General features: G+C 46.2%; 1 protein-coding gene across 4 annotated transcripts in view; it reads right to left on the minus strand.

The window, feature by feature from the left end:
* The window catches only part of SNAPC1 (small nuclear RNA activating complex polypeptide 1), a 66480-nt gene that overhangs the window by 3413 nt on the left and 43297 nt on the right, over positions 1-19770 (minus strand). For all 4 annotated transcript variants that reach the window (XM_073571040.1, XM_073571059.1, XM_073571051.1 and 1 more), the window contains exons 9-10: positions 15214-15276; positions 12373-12514 (exon numbers count right to left, since the gene is read on the minus strand). In XM_073571040.1, the coding sequence (XP_073427141.1) occupies positions 12373-12514; positions 15214-15276 (205 nt within the window). The remainder of the gene's footprint in view (positions 1-12372; positions 12515-15213; positions 15277-19770) is intronic.

The following is a 19770-nucleotide window of genomic DNA, read 5'->3' on the forward strand; positions in this document are numbered from 1 at the left end:
CTTGTTAATGGACATTGCAAATGCCAGTTGAAGTGGAAACTGGTGGCGTTTAAAATTAAAAGGCAAATCAGATGGAATGAGTGGAATGAAAATGTCCTCTCCTTTGGCACATCCTGTTGCTGAGCTGCATATCTATTCCTATTCTGTGTGTTCCTGTCGTGGTTGTTACACACACAAACATACACTCATTTTTATATATATATAGATTTGCTTGCTTGTCAGTTCATCCTCAGGAATCAATGTTACATTCACTGACAATAAGCAGAGGAAGAGGAGCAGGCTAGATCTTATGTATAGCCAAGGCCAGACAGTAGACTGCCAAGGGTAAATGTAAAGCAATCATCCTATCAATCCATTGTTCTACTAGCCTAAAGCTGGAGTCACACATAGCTACTCACCAGCGATCCCGACAACAATATCAACGTGTCAGGATTGCTGGTGAGTTGCTACATGATCGCTGGTGAGCTGTCAAACAGGCAGCTTCACCAGCGATCAGCACAGCGACGCCGAGCGCGCGGCGTTGCTGTGTACGTTAGTTACCAGCGCGCTGATGCAGGGAGCTAGTAACTAAGGTACACATCGGGTTTCTAAGGGACGTGCGTCACTTAGATGCCCGATGCGTATGTTAGTTACCAGCTCCCTGCATCAGCGCGCTGGTAACTAAGGTACACAGAGGGTTTCTAAGGGACGCACGTCCCTTGGATACCCGATGTGTACGTTAGTTACCAGCTGATCGCTGGTCTCCCGCCTGTCACACGCAGCGATGCGTGCTGACCAGTGGGAGACCAGCGACGGAAGAGATGTCCAGAGGTTTCCAAGAGCGATCAGCGATACCGGCAGGGGGGCCGGTCGCTGATCGCTGTCACACACAGCGATCTCGCTGGTGAGATCGCTGTTGTGTCACAAAACTTGTGACTCAGCAGCGATCTCGCTAGCGAGATCGCTATGTGTGACGGGGCCTTAATACTATTGTGTGGATGGAGATAGTAGACCCAGGGGAGCCGTTACCACAGGGGGTCTTGCATGCAGCCTCAGGTGATGGAATATGCTTTGTTCAGTGAGTTAAAGAATAATGTTTAAGGGGGAGGGAGAAATTGACACAGGGGGTTGAATCAGGCAGTGGCTGGAATGACTTCCACATGAGAAAGTCCAAGCTGGGCTGGATGGACTGACTATGGAGTTTTGGAGATGTCACACCGGGAACTTGTGGACTGAGGACATTGTATGTTGGCCATCTACACGGATTTGTTGTACAACCATGGATCTATGGAAAAAAATAGTTGCATCATTAACCTGCCTGGGTGATTTTTACAACCCACAACCTCAGATCTTCACAAGCGGTAATAGAAAGCCGACGTCCCCCAGTAGATCGGTAATGGGATGTGACAGAACAAGACCCCCGAGCCTGCAATGATTGTGTATGCAGTCTGACAAGCAGATATAAATCTTTGTAAAGAAGAAACAGACTCTGCTTCTTGTATGCATGTAAAGGGGTTTTGGTGCCCCGCCCCCGTTGTGTGGCCATGGGCTTAGTGCACCGTTGCACCCAACAAGTGCACACTAAGCACTTTGTCATATCTTGATTCACAGTGTTCAAGCTAGAACTGCCTGAACTCCATCATCCGTTGTGCACCTCTCTGGCTCCCAGCTGCAGGACAGTGCTGAGAGGCGGCGGCTGCAGACAGGAACCAGGACATTGCTGAGCGGTGGCTGCACAGGAGCCAGGACGGTGCTGAGACGCGGCAGCTGCAGACAGGAGCCAGCAATGACATTGAGCATGGCTGTGCTCCTGTAGTGTCCGTGCAGAGCTACTGATTGGAGTTCAGGCAGATGTGACCATGCTCAGTATGCAAACTGAGGGGGCATAATGGTGCATTGAGCACTTAGTCACTCCAAGAGTTCACCGGAACCCATTCAGTTGCATATAAAATAAATACTGTTTTGTTTCGACACAGTTGACCACTGACTCCTACTACAGATCCTCTCCTCCTTCGGCATCAAAGGCCTTGCCCTATCCTGGATCTCCTCATACCTTTCCAACCGCACATTCAGCATATCCCACTCCCACACCACCTCCTCATCCCACCCTCTCTCTGTTGGAGTCCCCCAAGGCTCTTTTAGGATCCCTACTCAATCTATACACTTGGTCTGGGGCAACTCAAAGTCCCACAGATTCCAGTATCACCTTTATGCTGATGACACTCAGATCTACCTCTCTGGCCCAGACGTCACCTCTCTGCTGTCCAGAATCCCGGAGTGTTTATCAGCCATATCCTCCTTCTCCTCTCGCTTCCTCAAGCTCAATGTGGACAAATCTGAACTCATCATCTTTCCTCCATCTCACAGACCTTCCTTACCCGACCTAGCTATAACAATTAATGACATCACGCTTTCCCCAGTACCGGAAGTCCGCTACCTCGGAGTAACCTTTGACTCTGCCCTGTCCTTCAAACCGCACATCCAAGCTCTTTCTACCTCCTGTCGCCTCCAGCTGAAAAATATTTCCAAAATCCGTCCTTTCCTCAACCCTCAATCTGAGGAAAACGTTTAACCCAGTATAAACAAATATGAAAAACATTAGACAATGATCAAGTAGGCATAGTACAGATGAAAGAAAAAAAACTGCTTGAAAAAGTATGACCGAAACCACAAAATTGGCAATGATCAATAACATTATTTTATCATATTAGAGACACTAAAAAAAAATAGACAAACAAGATAAAAAAACACAAGACTGAAAGAGATGATATAACATGTACACATATAATTAAAAAAGAAGGCAGACCAGTATACACAGCACTATTAGCTTATAATAAATCCAAGATTGTTATATATTTCTAAAGTGCAAATGCACATACAAATTTTAAAAACCATAGCAAAGGAATTGAGATATACCGTAGATGTACATAAATTATAAATATACACACACACTACATACATATGCATGTATGTATAATATATATTAGTACACAAATAAGATAAGAATTGTGTATAATATAGAGTGCAGTCCAAGTGCACATGAATTAGTCTTTAATTCTTGAAGTAAATCATAATGGATCAGAAATTAACCTCAAATGAAACTAATATATTTGATAGAAATAAACATGTTAAGATATGGGATTCTAGAGTCTAGCTACTGACCTGAATTCATGTTGTGAATACAACTGCTGTCTCCTCACACTCCAACACGTGTTTCACATGTTGCTTCCTCAGGGAGTCACCTTTGCTATGGATTTCAAAATTATTACGTGCATTTGCACTTTATAAATATATCCGTTAACTAGCATGGATTTATCATAAACTTAGTGCTGTGCATAATGCTCTGCGCCTCCTTTTTTAATGATATGTGTACACTTTATATTATGTCGTTCAGTCTTGCGTTTTTTGTTTTTTACCTCGTTTGTCTATTTTTGGGGGTCTCTTATACTCTAATATAATTAAATAATGTTATTGATCATTGCCAATTTTCTGATTTCATGTGGTTTCATTCATACCAAGTAGTTTTTGTTCTTCTGGTAAGCCTGTCTGGTATGATTACTATGCTATTTCCAGACAAAATATCACATCTGCAGGTAAATAGCATTTTGGAGGCGACAAATTCCCTAAACAGAGAGGAATTACTGCTAGGTGATATTTCACACTGATTTTGCATTACTGCAGATAGAGAAGATGGGGGGAGGCTCTTGCTGCAAATAGAGACGATAGTAGGAGGCTCCTGCCGCAGACTGAACACATGGGGGGGAGGCTCCTGCTGCAGGCAGAGAAGATGGAGTGGAGGCTCATGCTGCAGACAGAGCAGATGGGGGGGAGGCTCCTGCTGCAGGCAGACAAGATGGGGTGGAGGCTCATGCTGCAGACAGAGCAGATGGGGGGAGGCTCCTGCTGGAGCCAGTTGCCTTGCAGCATCACAGAGAGCAAAAAGGAAGGATGGACTTATAAAAGGAAAGGGATAGGGTTGGGAAATGCACACAAAAAACCCTAACAAGTTTTATATATTCTTTAAAGTGATACTCATTTTGCATGACATACAGTATTTAACCCCTTTACCCCCAAGGGTGGTTTGCACGTTCATGACCGGGCCAATTTTAACAATTCTGACCACTGTCCCTTTATGAGGTAATAACTCTGATATGCTTCCATGGATCCCACTGATTCTGACATTGTTTTCTCGTGACATGTTGTACTTCATGTTAGTGGTAAAATATTATTCATATAACCTGCGTTTATTTGTGAAAAGAGCGGAAATTTGGAGAAAATGTTAAAAATTTCGCAATTTTCCAACTTTGAATTTTTATGCCCTTAAATCACACAGATATGTCACACAAAAACTTAATAAATAACATTTCCCATATGTTTACTTTACATCAGCACAATTTTGGAACCAACATTTTTTTTTGTTAGGAAGTTATAAGGGTTAAAAGTTGACCAGCGATTTCTCATTTCTGCAACACCATTTTATTTTTACAGACCACATCACATTTGAAGTCACTTTGAGGGGTCTATATGATAGAAAATACCCAAAAGTGACACCATTCTAAAAACTGCACCCCTCAAGGTGCTCAAAACCACATTCAAGAAGTTTATTAACCCTTCAGGTGCTTCACAGGAATTTTTTGAATGTTTAAAAAATAATGAACATTTAACTTTTTTTCACAAAAAAATTACTTCAGATCCAATTTTCTTTTATTTTACCAAGGGTAACAGGAGAAATTGAACTGCAAGGAGCGCCGTTTGACTTTTTCAATGCAAAATTGGCTGGAATTCAGATTGGACGCCATGTCACTTTTGGACAGCTCCAGATGTGCCTGAACAGTGGAAACCCCCCCAAAAGTGATCTCATTTTGGAAACTAGACCCCCCCCCCCCAAGGGTCTTATCTAGATATGTGATGAGAACTTTGAACCCCCAAGGGCTTCACAGAAGTTTATAACGCCCGGGCGTGAAAATAAAAAAAATAATTTTTTCCACAAACATGATCTTTTAGTCCCCAATTTTTTTGATTTTGCCAAGGGTAACAGGAGAAACAGGACCCCAAAAGTTGTTGTTCAATTTGTCCTGAGTACACGGATACCCCATATGTGGGAGAAAACTACTGTATGAGCACAAGTCGGGGATCGGAAGGGAAGTAGTGACGTTTTGGAATGCAGATTTTCATAGAATGGTCGGCGGGTGTCATGTCACGTTTGGAGAGCCTCTGATGTGCCTAAACTGTTGAAACCCCCCCACAAGTGACCCCATTTTGGAAACTAGACCCCCCAAGGAACTTATCTAGATGTGTGGTGAGCACTTTGAACCCCCAAGTGCTTCACAGAAGTTTATAACGCCCCGGGCGTGAAAAACAGGATTTTTGGATTGCTTACCGTAAAATCTGTTTCTCGGAGCTTTCATTGGGGGACACAGGAACCATGGGTGTATGCTGCTGCCACTAGGAGGCTGACACTATGCACATAAGAAAATTAGCTCCTCCTCCGCAGTATACACCCCACCGACTGGCGCTCAATTAGTCAGTTAGTGAGAAAGCAGTAGGAGAAGTAGCAGAATAGAGAACAAACACACAACTCAACTGTAACTATAATACACAAAACTAATGACCGAAGTTGTGAAAAAATGGGAGGGTGCTGTGTCCCCCAATGAAGGCTCCGAGAAACAGATTTTACGGTAAGCAACCCAAAAATCCTGTTTTCTCTATCGCTTCATTGGGGGACACAGGAACCATAGGACGTCCCAAAGCAGTCCCTGGGGAGGGAAAGCAAACTTCCATCAGGCCAGCGGACTCACCACCGCTGCCTGCAAGATCCTTCTTCCTAGGCTGGCATCCGCCGAAGTGTAGGTGTGGACCCTGTAGAATTTCACAAACGTGTGAACAGATGACCAGCGCAGAGGCTCTGGGGTGCACTGCCCAGGAGGCGCCCACTACCCGAGTGGAGTGAGCCCTAACCCCCGGAGGAGGCACTCTGCTCTTGACCCGGTAAGCCTCCAAGATTGCCGATCTAATCCAGCGAGCAATAGTCGCCTTGGAGGCCGGCAGGCCCTTTCGTGCACCGTCCGGTATGACGAAAAGGGAGTCTGTCTTCCGGAACGCCTCGGTCCTAGCCAAATAGACCCTCGTCGCCCTGACCAGGTCCAGTCTGTTCAAGGAGCGTTCCCGGGGATGAGATGGAGCCGGGCAAAAAGAAGGTAGGACGATGTCTTCATTCAGGTGGAAGGCAGATACCACCTTAGGAAGGAAGGCTGAGGTCGTAGTACCACCTTATCCTGGTGAATCACCAAGAAAGGGGGGGGGGCGACTAGAAAGGGCCGCCAATTACGAGACACGCCGGATGGAAGTAATGGCCACAAGAAAGGCCACCTTCCAAGAGAGAAAGGACAGAGAGACCTCCTTGAGAGGTTCAAAGGGGGGACCTTGTAGGGCCTCTAGGACTAGAGTTAGATCCCAAGGATCTATGGGCGCTTGATACGGTGGTGTTGTGTGAGCTGCCCCCTGCAGAAATGTCTTGACCTGCTGACGAGAAGATACCGACCTCTGAAAAAGAACGGAAAGAGCTGACACTTGGCCCTTCAGGGAACTAAGGGCAAGGCCAGAGTCCAGGCCTACCTGGAGGAAAGCCAGAATAGAAGGAAGTGAAAAAGACATAGGCGAAATGCGATTGGATTCGCACCAACTAAAATAGGCCTTCCACATTCTATAGTATATCCTGGAAGATGACTGTTTCCTAGCACGGATCATGGTGTGAATTACTTGGTCTGACAATCCCGATTTCTTTAGAACCACGGTCTCAACGGCCACACCGTCAAATTGAGAGACCGAGAATTGGGGTGGCAGATCGGACCTTGAGACAGTAGATCCGGTCTGTCTGGAAGCCCCCAAGGTGCATCCGCGAGAAGGTTGACAATGTCCGCGAACCAAGGCCGCCTGGGCCAATCCGGTGCGATGAGAATGACTGGCATCCCTTCTGCCTTGATTTTCTTCAACAGTTTGGGGAGAAGAGGAAGGGGAGGGAACAGGTAGGGGAGCGCGAACTGTGACCAAGGGATGGTCAGAGCATCGACACCTACCGCGAAAGGATTGCGTTCTCTGGACACGAACAGAGTCACCTTCCTGTTCAGACGGGACATCATAAGGTCCACGTGCGGGCTTCCACATCGCAGACAAATTTGATGAAAGACCTCCTGATGCAGGGACCATTCCCCTGCCGCGAGGCCATTGCGGCTGAGAAAGTCTGCGACCTCGTTTTCCACGCCGGGGATGTGTATCGCGGATATCGCTGGAATTGAGGCCTCTGCCCAATGAAGGATCTTGGATACCTCGGCCAAGGCCCTCCGAGTCCCTCCCTGGTGGTTGACGTATGCCACCGCCGTGACATTGTCCGTCTGGATCCAAATTGGCAGACCCCTCTCCAGGACGTTGATCGGAAGAGCTGCCTCCTGTGACGACCAACGCGCTTGGACGGTCTGATGGCGAAACACCGCACCCCAGCCGAGGAGGCTGGCGTCCGTCGTCACCACCTGCCAATGCACTGGAAGAAAAGACCAGCCCTGGGAGATGAGAGGTGATGTTAGCCACCAATTGAGGGACAGTGACTCAAAACGAGAGTCGGATTGGATGATCCAGGGAGGAGACTGACCTGTTCCACTGCGCCAGAATGGCCTGCTGAAGTGGTCTCGAGTGGAATCGCTTCCGTCGTCGCCACCATCCTCCCTAAGACTCATGGCTGAACGGAGAGAAGTGGGCCGAGGACTCTGAAGCAAGCGAACATCCCGCCGGAGAGTTACGCTCTTCACTTCGGGAAGAAAAACCTTTGCCTGACGGGTGTCGAAAAGTAAGCCTAGAAACATAATCCACTCGAATCGGGAAAGGGTGTCGCAAATGATGGAGAGACTTTCGTGAGCCAGAGGCAGGGACGGAGCTTTGATGAGGATGTCGTTGAGGTATGGGAAAAGCACGAGACCTCTGATCCTTAAAATGGCCATCAGCGCTGCCATTATTTTCGTAAAAACCCTGGGAGCGGTGGCGAGACCGAATGGTAGGGCGACAAATTGGAAATGCTCCTGATGTATCGAGAAGCGCAGGAATTTCTGATGTCCTTAGAAGATGGGAACATGTAGATAAGCGTCCTGAATGTCTATGGAGCACAGAAACTCCTGTGCCTCCATGGAAGCGATTACTAAACGAAGGGATTCCATTCTGAAGTGTCGCAGACGGACCCTTTTGTTTAGAAACTTTAGATCCAGAATGGGCCGAACCATACCGCCTTTCTTTGGTACTACAAACAGGTTTGAATAGAAACCCGTGAAGCACTCTGCTTCTGGAACGGGGACAATCACCCCTGAATCGAGGAGAGAGGCGATGGCGGTATGGAAGCCCGGGACCAGGGAGGAATCTTTTCGGGGCCGGGATTCGAAGAATCGATCCCGAGGCTGATAAACAAATTCTATTTTATATCCTATGGATACAATTTCCCTGACCCAAGCGTCTTCCACCAAGGCGAGCCAAACGTCCCTGTACGCAAAGAGACGACCGCCCAAGCGGTGGGATGCACCAGGGTTTTGACGCCAGTCATGCAGAGGAAGACCTTCCAGGTCTAGACCTGGTGGATCTACCTTGGGAGGAATGGGAGCGCCAGGAAGGAGTGGGCCTAAAGGAAACTCTTTTCCTATCTTGACGCGCTTGTGGCCTCTGTTGGTGAGAAGGCGTCTCTGCAGTCGTTAAATGACGAAAGGGCCGAAACTGACGTTTCAGAGGAGGCCGTCGAGGCTTGGACTGGGGCAGAAGGGAGCTTGTGCCCCCAGTGGTGTCCTTAATGATCTGGTTTAGCCTGTCACCGAAGAAGCGCAAACCCTGAAAAGGTAGGCTGGTGAGGGACTTTTTTGACGATAAGTCCGCCTGCCAGGCCTTAAGCCAAACTGTGCGCCGAATAGCCACAACGTTACTGGATGCCTGGGCTGCGCAAGATGCAGCATCTAGGGAGGCCGATACCAAATATTCGCCTGCATGAGAAATCTGGTCGGCAAGTTCCGCCAGTTGTTCTGGGCGGGCCCCGGCCAGAATGCCTTGTTGGAGATCCTTAGCCACCCAGATAGAAGCGATGGCCAGACTTAGGGCCGATGCCGCCGCTTCAAAGGCTGATTTCACAAAGGATTCTATTATTCTGATCTCCCAGCGACGCTCCCCCAGAGATCGGAAGGACAGTGTTGTTAGATAGTCTGGAGACCGGCTGGTCTACGACTGGAGAAGTTGACCATTCCGCGGTGAGCTCCGGCGAGAAAGGGTATAAGACACCAAGGCGTTTTCCTCTCTGGAAGCGCCTGGTCAGATTCTCTTTCTCTAGTCAGAATTTTCTGAAACTCAGAATGAGGGGCGAAGACCTTGGTAGGTGGTTTAGACCGCCTGAACGAAACACCCTGATCTGCGAGTTCCGTGGGCGAGTCCTTGATCGTGAAGGTTTGGTTGATCGCACCAATGAGGCTCTGGACCATATCCCTCATATCCGCGATTTGGTCCGAGTCTAGCTCCAAAACATCCTCTGAGGGCGCATCCGAGAAAGCCTGGTTCAGGAGAAGAGGATCTGGCCGACCCGGGCCGCTGTAACGGGCTATGGGGCGAGACAGAGTGATAAGACGAATCGGAGCGGTGTTCCTGTCTGGATCTTTTGCGGCAAATATTGGTAGGCTCCGCCAGAGCTTCCTGTGGCGTGCTGGGCCCTGCGGAAGTCTGCAGGGGCAACTTATCAAGTACGGAAATCAGGGTCTGAGACACCTTGGTGAGATCAGCCACAGATTGAGAAAGAGAGGAAGCCCACTCTGGAAATGGGGGTCTCACTCTCACTTGGGCCAGCCGGGGGCTCCTGAGCGGTTGGATCAATGGGGTTGCTGCAGTCCTGACAGAGGGGAGAGGACTGACCTGATGGAAATTTGCGTTTGCAAGCAGAACATGCAAAGTGACTGACTACAGCTGAGGAAGAGGAGGAAGTTGGGGGGCGAGAGCGAAGTGGCTTAGAATTAGACATGGTGACAAACCCACTAAGTAGTGCCAGACGGTTAGGGGACCAAAAGCTGAGGAGGGTGTCAGTCTGCAGTGCAGAGCTACTCACGGCACCTGTGGAGCGACTTCCAGCTATGTGCTCGGCTCACTTGGGGACGGTTCTTGAAGACAGCGAAGGCGACCGGCTCTCAGGTTGAAGAAAATGGCGGCTGCCTGGGAGAAAACGCGCTCTGCAAAAGCAAGGAGCGGCAAGGTTCGGGAAGAGAGGATGGGCGGAACAACCGCGCTGTAAAAGACCCACTCGAAGCCCATAGGACGGCTAGAGGGAGTGGGCGGAACCATTCGCCGCCTCTAGTCCCTTTAGAGTGGCGGTGGGAGGTACGAGAAGGGCGGGAGAAAGTTGTTTTGCAATTTGTCCTGAGTAGGCTGAAACCTCATATGTGGGGGTAAAACACTGTTTGGGCGCATGGCAGCGCTTGGAAGGGAAGGTGGACTGTTTGACTTATTCGATGCAGAATTGATTGGAATGGAGATCAGACGCCATGTTGCGTTTGGAGAGCACCTGATGTGCCTAAACAGTGGAAACCCCCCAATTCTAACTCCAACCCTAACCCCAACACACCCCTAACGCTATCCCTAATGGGAAAATAGAAATAATTTTTTTTATTTTATTATTTTTCCCTAACTAAGGGGGTGATAAAGGGGGGTTTGATTTACTATTTATGGCGAGTTTTTTGGTTTGGCAGCTGTCACACGCTAAAAGACGCTTTTTATTGTAAAAATAGTTTTTGCACCACCACATTTTGAGAGCTATAATTTTTACATATTTTGACCCACTGAGTCAAGTGATGTTTATTTTTTGCGGGACGAGTTGCCGTTTTTATTGGTGCCATTTTCGGGCATGTGACATTTTTTGATCGCTTTTTATTCTGATTTTTGTGATGCAGAATGAACAAAAACCAGCATATCATGAATTTCTTTTGTGGCGTGCGTTTACACCGTTCCGCGTGTGGTAAAATTGATAAAGCGGTTTTATTCTTCGGGTCAATACGATTACAGCGATACCTCATTTATGTCTTTTTTTTTATGTTTTGGAACTTTTATGCAATGAAAACAATTTTATATAAAAAATAATTATTTTTCTGTGAGCTATAACTATTTTTTCACTTATGACGCTTGTATGGCGGCTCGTTTTTTGTGGGACAAGATGACGTTTTCAGCGGTACCATGGATATTTATATGCGTCTTTTTGATCGCGCGTTATTGCACTTTGTTCGGCGGTATGATAATAAAGCATTGTTTTTTGCTTAGTTTTTTATTTTTATGGGGTTCGCTAAAGGGGTTACCTAATGGGACAGTTTTATAGGGCGGGTCGTTACGGATGCGGCGATAACAAATATGTGTACTTTTATTAATTTTTTTTATTTCCAAAAAATGAATTTGAGAATTTTTTTTTTTTTTTTTTAAATTTATTTAGTGATTTTTTCTAAATTATTTTTACATTTTTTTTTTTTTTTTTTTACACTTTATTACATTGTCCCAGGGGGGACATCTCTGACATGTGTCAGATCGCCGAGCTGTGTCTGATCAGCGATCTGACAGGCGCTGCACAAGGCTTCCTCATGCCTGCGCTCTGCAGGCACTGAGGAAGCCGCCTCCCTGCAGGCTCCCGCGGCCATATTGGATCTGGGAAAAATTAGGATGAATGAACTCATGGAGTTCATTCATCCTCATTTTTCACTGTCTTCTACTAGGCATTGCTCCTACTGGCCAGTTTCTTACTCCACATTGATGAGGTGCATTACCCCGAAACAGCTGTCTGTGGATGGATACCATGTTTTGGCATAGGTGGTTTCCTTCATTGGAGACTGCCCTTCCCATGGTTGTTCCTTCCCGGGGAAAGACCTGGCTAGTCATTGCTTGCGTTGACAAACATGTGATGGTGTCTCCGCGGCTTGTGTTTTGCATATTGGATCCGGGGACCTGCAGGGAAGGAGGCCCCCGAAGCAGCGCAGCACGGAGGGAGCCCCCTCCTTGCCGATGCTTCTCTAAACCCCCGGTACACTGCGATCGTGTTTGATCGCAGTGTGCCAGCGGTTAACGTGCCGGGGGTGGTCCGTGACCGCCTCTGACACATTGTGCCGGGTGTCAGCTGCGTTCCCCCGTGTTTTCCAGTAAAACAGAATTCAATTTCCTGCTTTGTTCCTTTTACCATTGTAGGTGCTCAGATTGCAAGACGACACCTGAGCTGTCACATTCATCGTGGCCATGAATGGAGAAGAAATGGACACCTGGCTCAACATCTGCACAGGATAAGTAAGAGGAGCGATTCTACGTCGTGTGATACATGACCTACAGACCAGACCATGTTTCTGGCAGAGGAAAGTTTACCTTTCTTGGCTGCTTCTCGTTCAGCCTTCTTCCTGGCTCTCCGTAGTCTCTCCCTTTCGGCTCTGGTGACTGGCAGGCATATTCCAGCCTCAGCAGACGACGTCAACATCTCCACCTGCCGGTGACGTCTGGATTTGACAGCCTGGATGTACGAAGTAATGGAAAACAGAAATGTGTCTAAACATCTGAAACTCTTGCTTTAACCAAATAAAGATGATTGTTTTCCCAACAATGAGTCAGTAGTAACATTTTCTCATTGCTTTTTAAAATCTCTGCTTGTTGTAATGTAATAGGAATTGTCACTGCTCACTCCCAGGGAATGAAAATCTGTCCAGGTTATGTCTCATGAAAGAGCACCTACATAGATCTTGCTTGCGCCACCAAAAGAGCCCTGACCTGGCGAGGCATGGACTCCACAAGACCTTTGAAAATGTCCTGTGCTATCTGCCACCAAGACATTACCAGCAGTAATCCTGGAGGTTGCAAAGTAAAGCCTCCCATGGATCAGGTTTGGAGACAAGTCATCACCTTGATCACTTTGTGTGGTTCTAATCATTCCTGAATAAGGTTTGCAGTGTGGCAGAGGAAAGATCCATTAAGTAATAATGCTGCCATGAACAGGGGGCACTTGTTCTGTGCAATGTTGGGTAGGTGGTATAGGTTGAAGTAACATCCACATAACGCCTAAGACCCAAAAGTTTCCCAGACCATCACACTGCCTATATCAACTGGGCTTCTTCCAATAGGGCCTTGGTGCCATCTGCTCCCCAGGTACGTAACGCATGTACCAGGACGTCCACATTATACCGGGTGAGTCATAAAGGACGGACGTTTTTAAACTAATCATAAAATCGTTAAATATTTATTAAATATAAATGTATTCACAGATTTGGTTACGTATACTAATAGCATTTGACAAATTCAAGTGTGGAAAACAACATCTGCCATGTGGTGGCCATTATCAGTGATGCATTTCCAAAGGCGTTCTTGGAAGTTGGCATCAACACGTTCCAACACAACTCTGTCGATTTGGGCAACTTCCACTCGAATAGCTTCCTTCAGTTCTTGTAATGATCGAGGCTTAAGCTTGTATACACGTGATTTGAGGTGACCCCATAAGTAATAATCGCACATGGACAGGTCTGGGGACCTAGGAGGCCAATTAATATCGCCAAACCTGGAAATGATGCGACCAGGGAAGAGAGGGCGAAGAACGTTCATTGTTGCTCCGGCTGTGTGGGCCGTTGCCCCATCTTGTTGAAACCACACACTAGAGATGGGGATATGTTGCCGTCGTAACTCAGGAACAAAGAAGTTATTTATCATGGCGATATAACGTTGTGAGTTCACGGTAACAGTATTGCCATTATCGCCTTCGAAAAAGTACGGACCGATCACGCCATATTTGCCCATAGCGCACCACACCGTTACCTTAGGGCTGTGCAGCGGTACGTGCCGTTCGTGGAGCCCCCGGTGGTCGTTTGTTCATTAGTGTACCTCGTGTACGGAGTGCTTCAACCCAACGTAGGATAGTGTTACGAGCGGGAACAGCTTGATTTCTGTGAATATTGAAATGACGCCGAAACTCACGCTGAACGGCTGTGATACACTCATTATTCTTGACAAAACTGTCGTACGCAAAAACGCGATGTTCTATCGTCCACGGCACCATAGCTTAAACTGAAACTAAAATAAAAACAATGCTTTCACCTCACAAACATAACCCCGCCTCCCGCACATCTCTACCTCCACCTGGTGGTGAGTTATAGCCACTTCAAATACATCCGTCCTTTATGACTCACCCGGTATAAATGAAAAGTAGATTTCCCCCCAGCTACCTGCTTCCATAGCTCCATGGTCCAGTTCTGCTACTCACACACCCATCATAAGTGTTTTAGATGCTGGGCAGGAATCAGAGGGGCCTCTATGTCCCCTGATAAACAGCAAACTGTGATTACTTTTGTGTTAATTAGTAGAGATAAGCAACCCTAGCAAACCAGCAATCCCTGCATGTATTGCTGCTGTCGAACAGCGTTGAGACATGCAGATGCGGGGATGCGAACATATTTTTTGAACACGCCGAAGATGCTAGGTTAGCGCCCGAGCATGGTCCAATAACACCTTATTCCAGAACGTTCGCTCATCACTATTAATTAGCTCTTGCACATGTATAGCCTAAGACAGGCAGATATTAGAAATGAACGAATCTTTCAAGATTCAAAATTCGGGGTTGGGGTTGAAATCACTCAAATTTGACGAATAAATTCAATTTGCCTTTATGTGAACTGAACATTCCTCATTGTGCTCATGGTCCTAAACATAGGATGTGTCATTTTTTTAGATTTTTTTTTCTCCCTCCTCAGTGGTGCGCATTCTCTTCCATCTGTTTCACTCTAAGCTGGGATTAATGGCGCCAATTAGGTCTCTGACCTCATCTGAAGAATCTGAATTTTTGTAAAATTCAAGGACAATAAATTTCTCTACATGACCAAGTTTTCTCATCTCTAATAGCTACCCAATAGCTCAAGATCCGTCTCTTCAACCAGCCTTGCAACACAGCACCTTTCAACATGTTTGCCCCTCATCAGCTGTGAGCCGAGTAGATTATGGAGAAAGTGACTTTTCCAGTATTCCTAGAAATAAATAGCTTTTCAAGTGGTGTTTTGCTTTTTCAGGAGAATTTTGGCAAAGATGCACTTTGTAAACACCTCCATGTGAATATCGGCTGACATGTAATGGTGACGCCATTCTTTTGACAGACAGGAAATTATACTATGCTGCGCTGAGGCATACTAGTGCCATTACCAATATGGTGCATTAATCTCAGATATTTTCTCTTACCTGTGTTACTGCAGAGTAGGTTTTAGACTTTAATTGTGCCAAATGTCTTGCTCTCTCTGAACCCTAAAACATCAATAAAAGACCAGAGAGAATATTAGGTATTAAGTAAATACTGTAGGATAAAGTTCTCATTCAGGCAGCAAAAAGGAAGATGGATGGTAACATCCATATCACAACATCACTTCAAGTCTACTAACCCGACCTACACACAATATAGATGGCTGCGACGCCATCAGTTCAGGTAATAATACTTGCGGACGTAATACGGAAGCCTGAATACGCCCACATTATGGCAGTCTCAAAAAAAAAAAAAAAAAGACTATAGAAACTTTGCACAGAAATTTTGTTATTTTTCAATAGCTGCCTAAAAGCAAAGCAGAGCAACTTTATAAAAGTCTTCATTCACGTTTTCTACCAATTTGCTGCTGCAGAGTGTCTGCAAGTCCTTTGTCAGGCTGTGCAATGTGCAAAAATATAACAAGTCCATCAGAACTCCTGCGCGGCAAACACCGCTTCTGTTCGGCAGTAAAATCATCACCGCGGTTCCCATACTGTCAAAAGAAAGCGTGAATGTGAAGCTGCGATCGGAGGCATAACGTTTGCTTCCGGTCTCTGGCATGGGCTGATGGAACTACTGCTCCCATAAGCTGACACCTGCTGCCACTAATAATGAGACCAGGAACAGCTGATGGGAGTATTCATCAGCCAGCGCCTGCACTGTATACAATTAAAAAAAAAAAACGGCATGGGTTCCCCTGTGCTTTTGATAACCAGCCAGCAGGCAAAACTCACAGCGGAGGGCTACAACGCTCAGCTGTCAGCTTCAGCAAGGTTATCATCAATAGAGGGGACCCCATACCGGATTTTTTTTAATTATTTAAATAAATAATAATAAAAAAAACAGCATGGGCCCCCTCCCCATTTTTGACAAGCATCCAAGCTAAAGCAGACAGCTGGGGGCTGGTAGTGGGAGATGGATATTGCCCCCACAGCCTAAAAATAGCAGCCCTCAGCCACCCAGAAAAGACACATCTATTAGATGTGCCAATTCTGGTGCTTTGCCCGACTCTTCCCAGTTGACTGGGAGAATTTCACTGTGGTAAACTCGCCACTGCACTGTGAGACTTTCTCATAGTGGGCTTTCACTAAAGTCACCGAAGTCCAGCCTGGGTGGGAATGCAGCCTCAGTGACCAGCAGTAACCTTGATGACGTCACCGCTGGTCACTGAGGCTGCACTCGCAGCAGCACTTTCACCATTGGATCTCAGCCTGCACGGTTGCATCTTGGCACCATCTATATTGAAAACTGTTTATCCCCAGATATGGATTACGGCATGGGACAGAACGGACAGATGAGGGATATTATTGTTTTTTGTTTTATTACAGGACACGGGGGATTCAGTGGAATGGGTGTTTGGAGAATATAACGGTGTTTGTTATTTTTAAATAAAAAAGTAAAAGTGTGTATTGTTTTATTTCTAATAAAAGCCTTTATTCTTTCTGTGGAATTATTTACAACTATAGGATTATTAATGGATAGTAATGGACACCTCTCAATTAGTAATCCATGGGCTTGATGTCACCTGACAATACAAGGGAGACATCAACCTCACAAATATGAACCCCACTTGCCACCGCTACAGAGCAAGTGGGAAGAGCAAATAGTGCGCCTTTTCTGGAAGGCTGTGAGCTGCTATTTTTAGGCTAGGGGGCAATATCGATGACCCCTTACCAGCCTGAGAATACCAGCCCTCAGGTGTCTGCTTTAGCTTGGCTGGTTGTCAAAAATGGGGGGGGGGACCCCGCGCTTTTTTTTTTTTATTTACTTATCTGTTATTGGCAGACATATTTATTATCTATAACTCACACACAGGGTTAAGCACGAGCACGGCAATGTTACAATTATGATACAAATACTCCTGAGGAAGAGATTTCCTGGTTTCCTCCAAACGAAATAATTGAGACCAAGCAACATGACGACGGGATTTTACACCCTTAACAAGGAGGATCCGAGGGAGTAGTGAGAAGATGCATTGAATTTCCCAACCGAGAGTAATAACAGCATGAGCTAAGAATGACAAGAAATCTAAAAATATCTCGACTCCCATCCCCTCAATATCCAGTTCTCAGGAGGACCAGAAATGCAACATCCTCCAATGTCAGATTTTTTGGCTAAACTCTATTTTTACCCCACTGACCTCTTTGTGGAGTGTGCAGTACAGGTGGGCACACCCAAACAGTAAAGTTCGGCATCCGTGCCCAAAACGCCTACTGTTCGGGCACGGACAATGAACACGGGCTTCACCAGGAACTCAGTGTTACTGAGCGGGTTTGGCCCTCCGAACAACGAGCGTTTCTCACGCTATCATGTGCGAGCGCAGCATCAGTGACTAGCGCTGAGCTCAGAGTTCACAAGGAGAAATAAGAAAATTTTCCAAGTAATCTCACCTCTCCACCATGAGACTTTTTCTCACTGTGCTAGCAGGGATCTCACCGAGGTCACCACAGTTCAGGGGCCTGTCTGGAAATGCAGCCTCAATGACGTCACCACCGGTCACTGATGCTGCGCTCACAGCAGCTCATTCACGAGTGGTTTTCAGCCTGGACAGTCGCATCTTGGCACCGTCCAGGTTGAAAACTGTTTATCCCCCAGACATGGATTATGGCATGGGACAGAACGACGGACAGGTGAGGGATATTGTTGTTTTTTATTTTATTACAGGAGACGATGGATTCAGTGGAGTCAGACATTCGGTGAGCACAACTATATATTTTTTTTATTTCAAATAAAGGACTTTATTCTGGTTGTGTCTTTATACCACATAACTATAGGATTAGTAATGGATAGGTGTCTTATAGACGCCTCTCCATTACAAAGCCATGGGTTTGATGTCACCTGACAATACAAAGGTGACTGGTCACGACTACAAGGCAAGTAGGAAGAGCCGGGAAAAGCGCCGGAATTGGCACATCTAATAGATGTGCATTTTCTGGGAGGCTGCTATTTTTAGGCTGGGGGGGGTCAATATTCATGGCCCCTTACTAGCCCTCAGCTGTAATCTTTCGTTTCGACGGTTGTCAAAGATAGGGAAGTCCCACGTTTGTTTTTTTTAAATTATTTTAATAAAAAAAAAAAAAAAAAAAAGCACAGCGTCGGGACTCCTCTATGCTTGATAACCAGTCTTGCTGAAGCTGACAGCTGAGGGTTACAGCCCCCAGCTGTGAGTTTTGCATGGCTGGTTATCAAAAATACGGGGGAACCCATGCCATTTTTTAAAAATTATTTATTTACAGCGCAGGCGCCGGCTGATGGGAGCAGTAGTCCCATCAGGTGACTCCAGTGATCGGAGGTAAACTTTATACCTCCGATCACAGCTGCAAACTCACGCTATCTTTTGGCAGCATGGGAACCACGGCTGTCAGATGATTTTACCGCAGATCAGAAGCGGTGTTTGCCGCGCTGTCATAAACATGGCAGTGCAACAAACACCCGGTGTTTGGGGAGTCGAACCTGAACAGTAACACGGACTTCCTGGTGAAGTCAGTGTTCGGTGACGTGCCCGAAAAGTAGGTATTTGGTACAGACGCCGAACTTTACTGTTCGGGTTTGCCCATCTCTACTGGTAACATTTAACCTCACGAGGCTTCAGGGGTGCGATTTATAGAGCAAGAGGAAGAAAGTTATTAAATATATATTTAATCCATCAATTAGGCAGTACTTATAAAAATATACAAGAGATGAATATACAAGGGGACAAGACAATACATTATATACGGTCACATAAAAATAAAAGGGATAAACAAAAGTTAGTTACTAGACCTGTCAAAAGAATGGCGCAGATCATTTGAAGGGGAGAACTCTGTTTAGTAAATGGCGCAGACGTTACAGCATGCTGTATCTCCCAGCACTGAACATGGGTTTTAGACCAGAACCTGCTTTTATCAGGTACCCGACTCCCACCTTCCTCACCTCTTGACTTCAAATGGGGGCTGGTAAATAAGATGTGGGCTCAGGTACCAAAAATTATGATATCCCGATTTTAAGGATATCTGGACCCCCTGGAGGTCCCAGGCAAAATATATTAACACCATATTTCCTATCACGATTTTAGTTTTCTATACACAAGAGAAATGCCATATACAACTTTAACCACCTGTCCGATATGAATCCTGTCCCGAAGCCTTAAAATAGCTCTCCAATATCTATATACGGTAACTTATTCCTGTCAAGTAAAAAAAAAATAATAATAATATTCATATCTGGTACACGGCTCAGAAAGGTTTGGGACATTGGCAATGTTGTTTTGAAGTCAGGAAGAGCCTAATTCATAAAAGGGACAGAAAATCACATTAATACTGACCATTTCAAAGGATCTCGCTGAAAAACAGTGGGGGGGGGGGGTCATATAGCAAATGGAAGGAAAAGGCTGTCAATAGAGACGAGCGAAAGTGCTGGGAAAACGTTATCCGAGCAGACTCGGGTGTTATCCAAGTATCGTGTGTGCTCAGAGAATATTTGAATCGTTACGGCTGCGTGTTTTGCATGGCTACATAGTC

The sequence above is a fragment of the Dendrobates tinctorius genome, unplaced genomic scaffold (genome assembly GCF_039654945.1).
Source record: "Dendrobates tinctorius isolate UK_male_01 unplaced genomic scaffold, ASM3965494v1 ptg000006l, whole genome shotgun sequence".
In the NCBI taxonomy this organism is placed as follows: domain Eukaryota; kingdom Metazoa; phylum Chordata; class Amphibia; order Anura; family Dendrobatidae; genus Dendrobates; species Dendrobates tinctorius.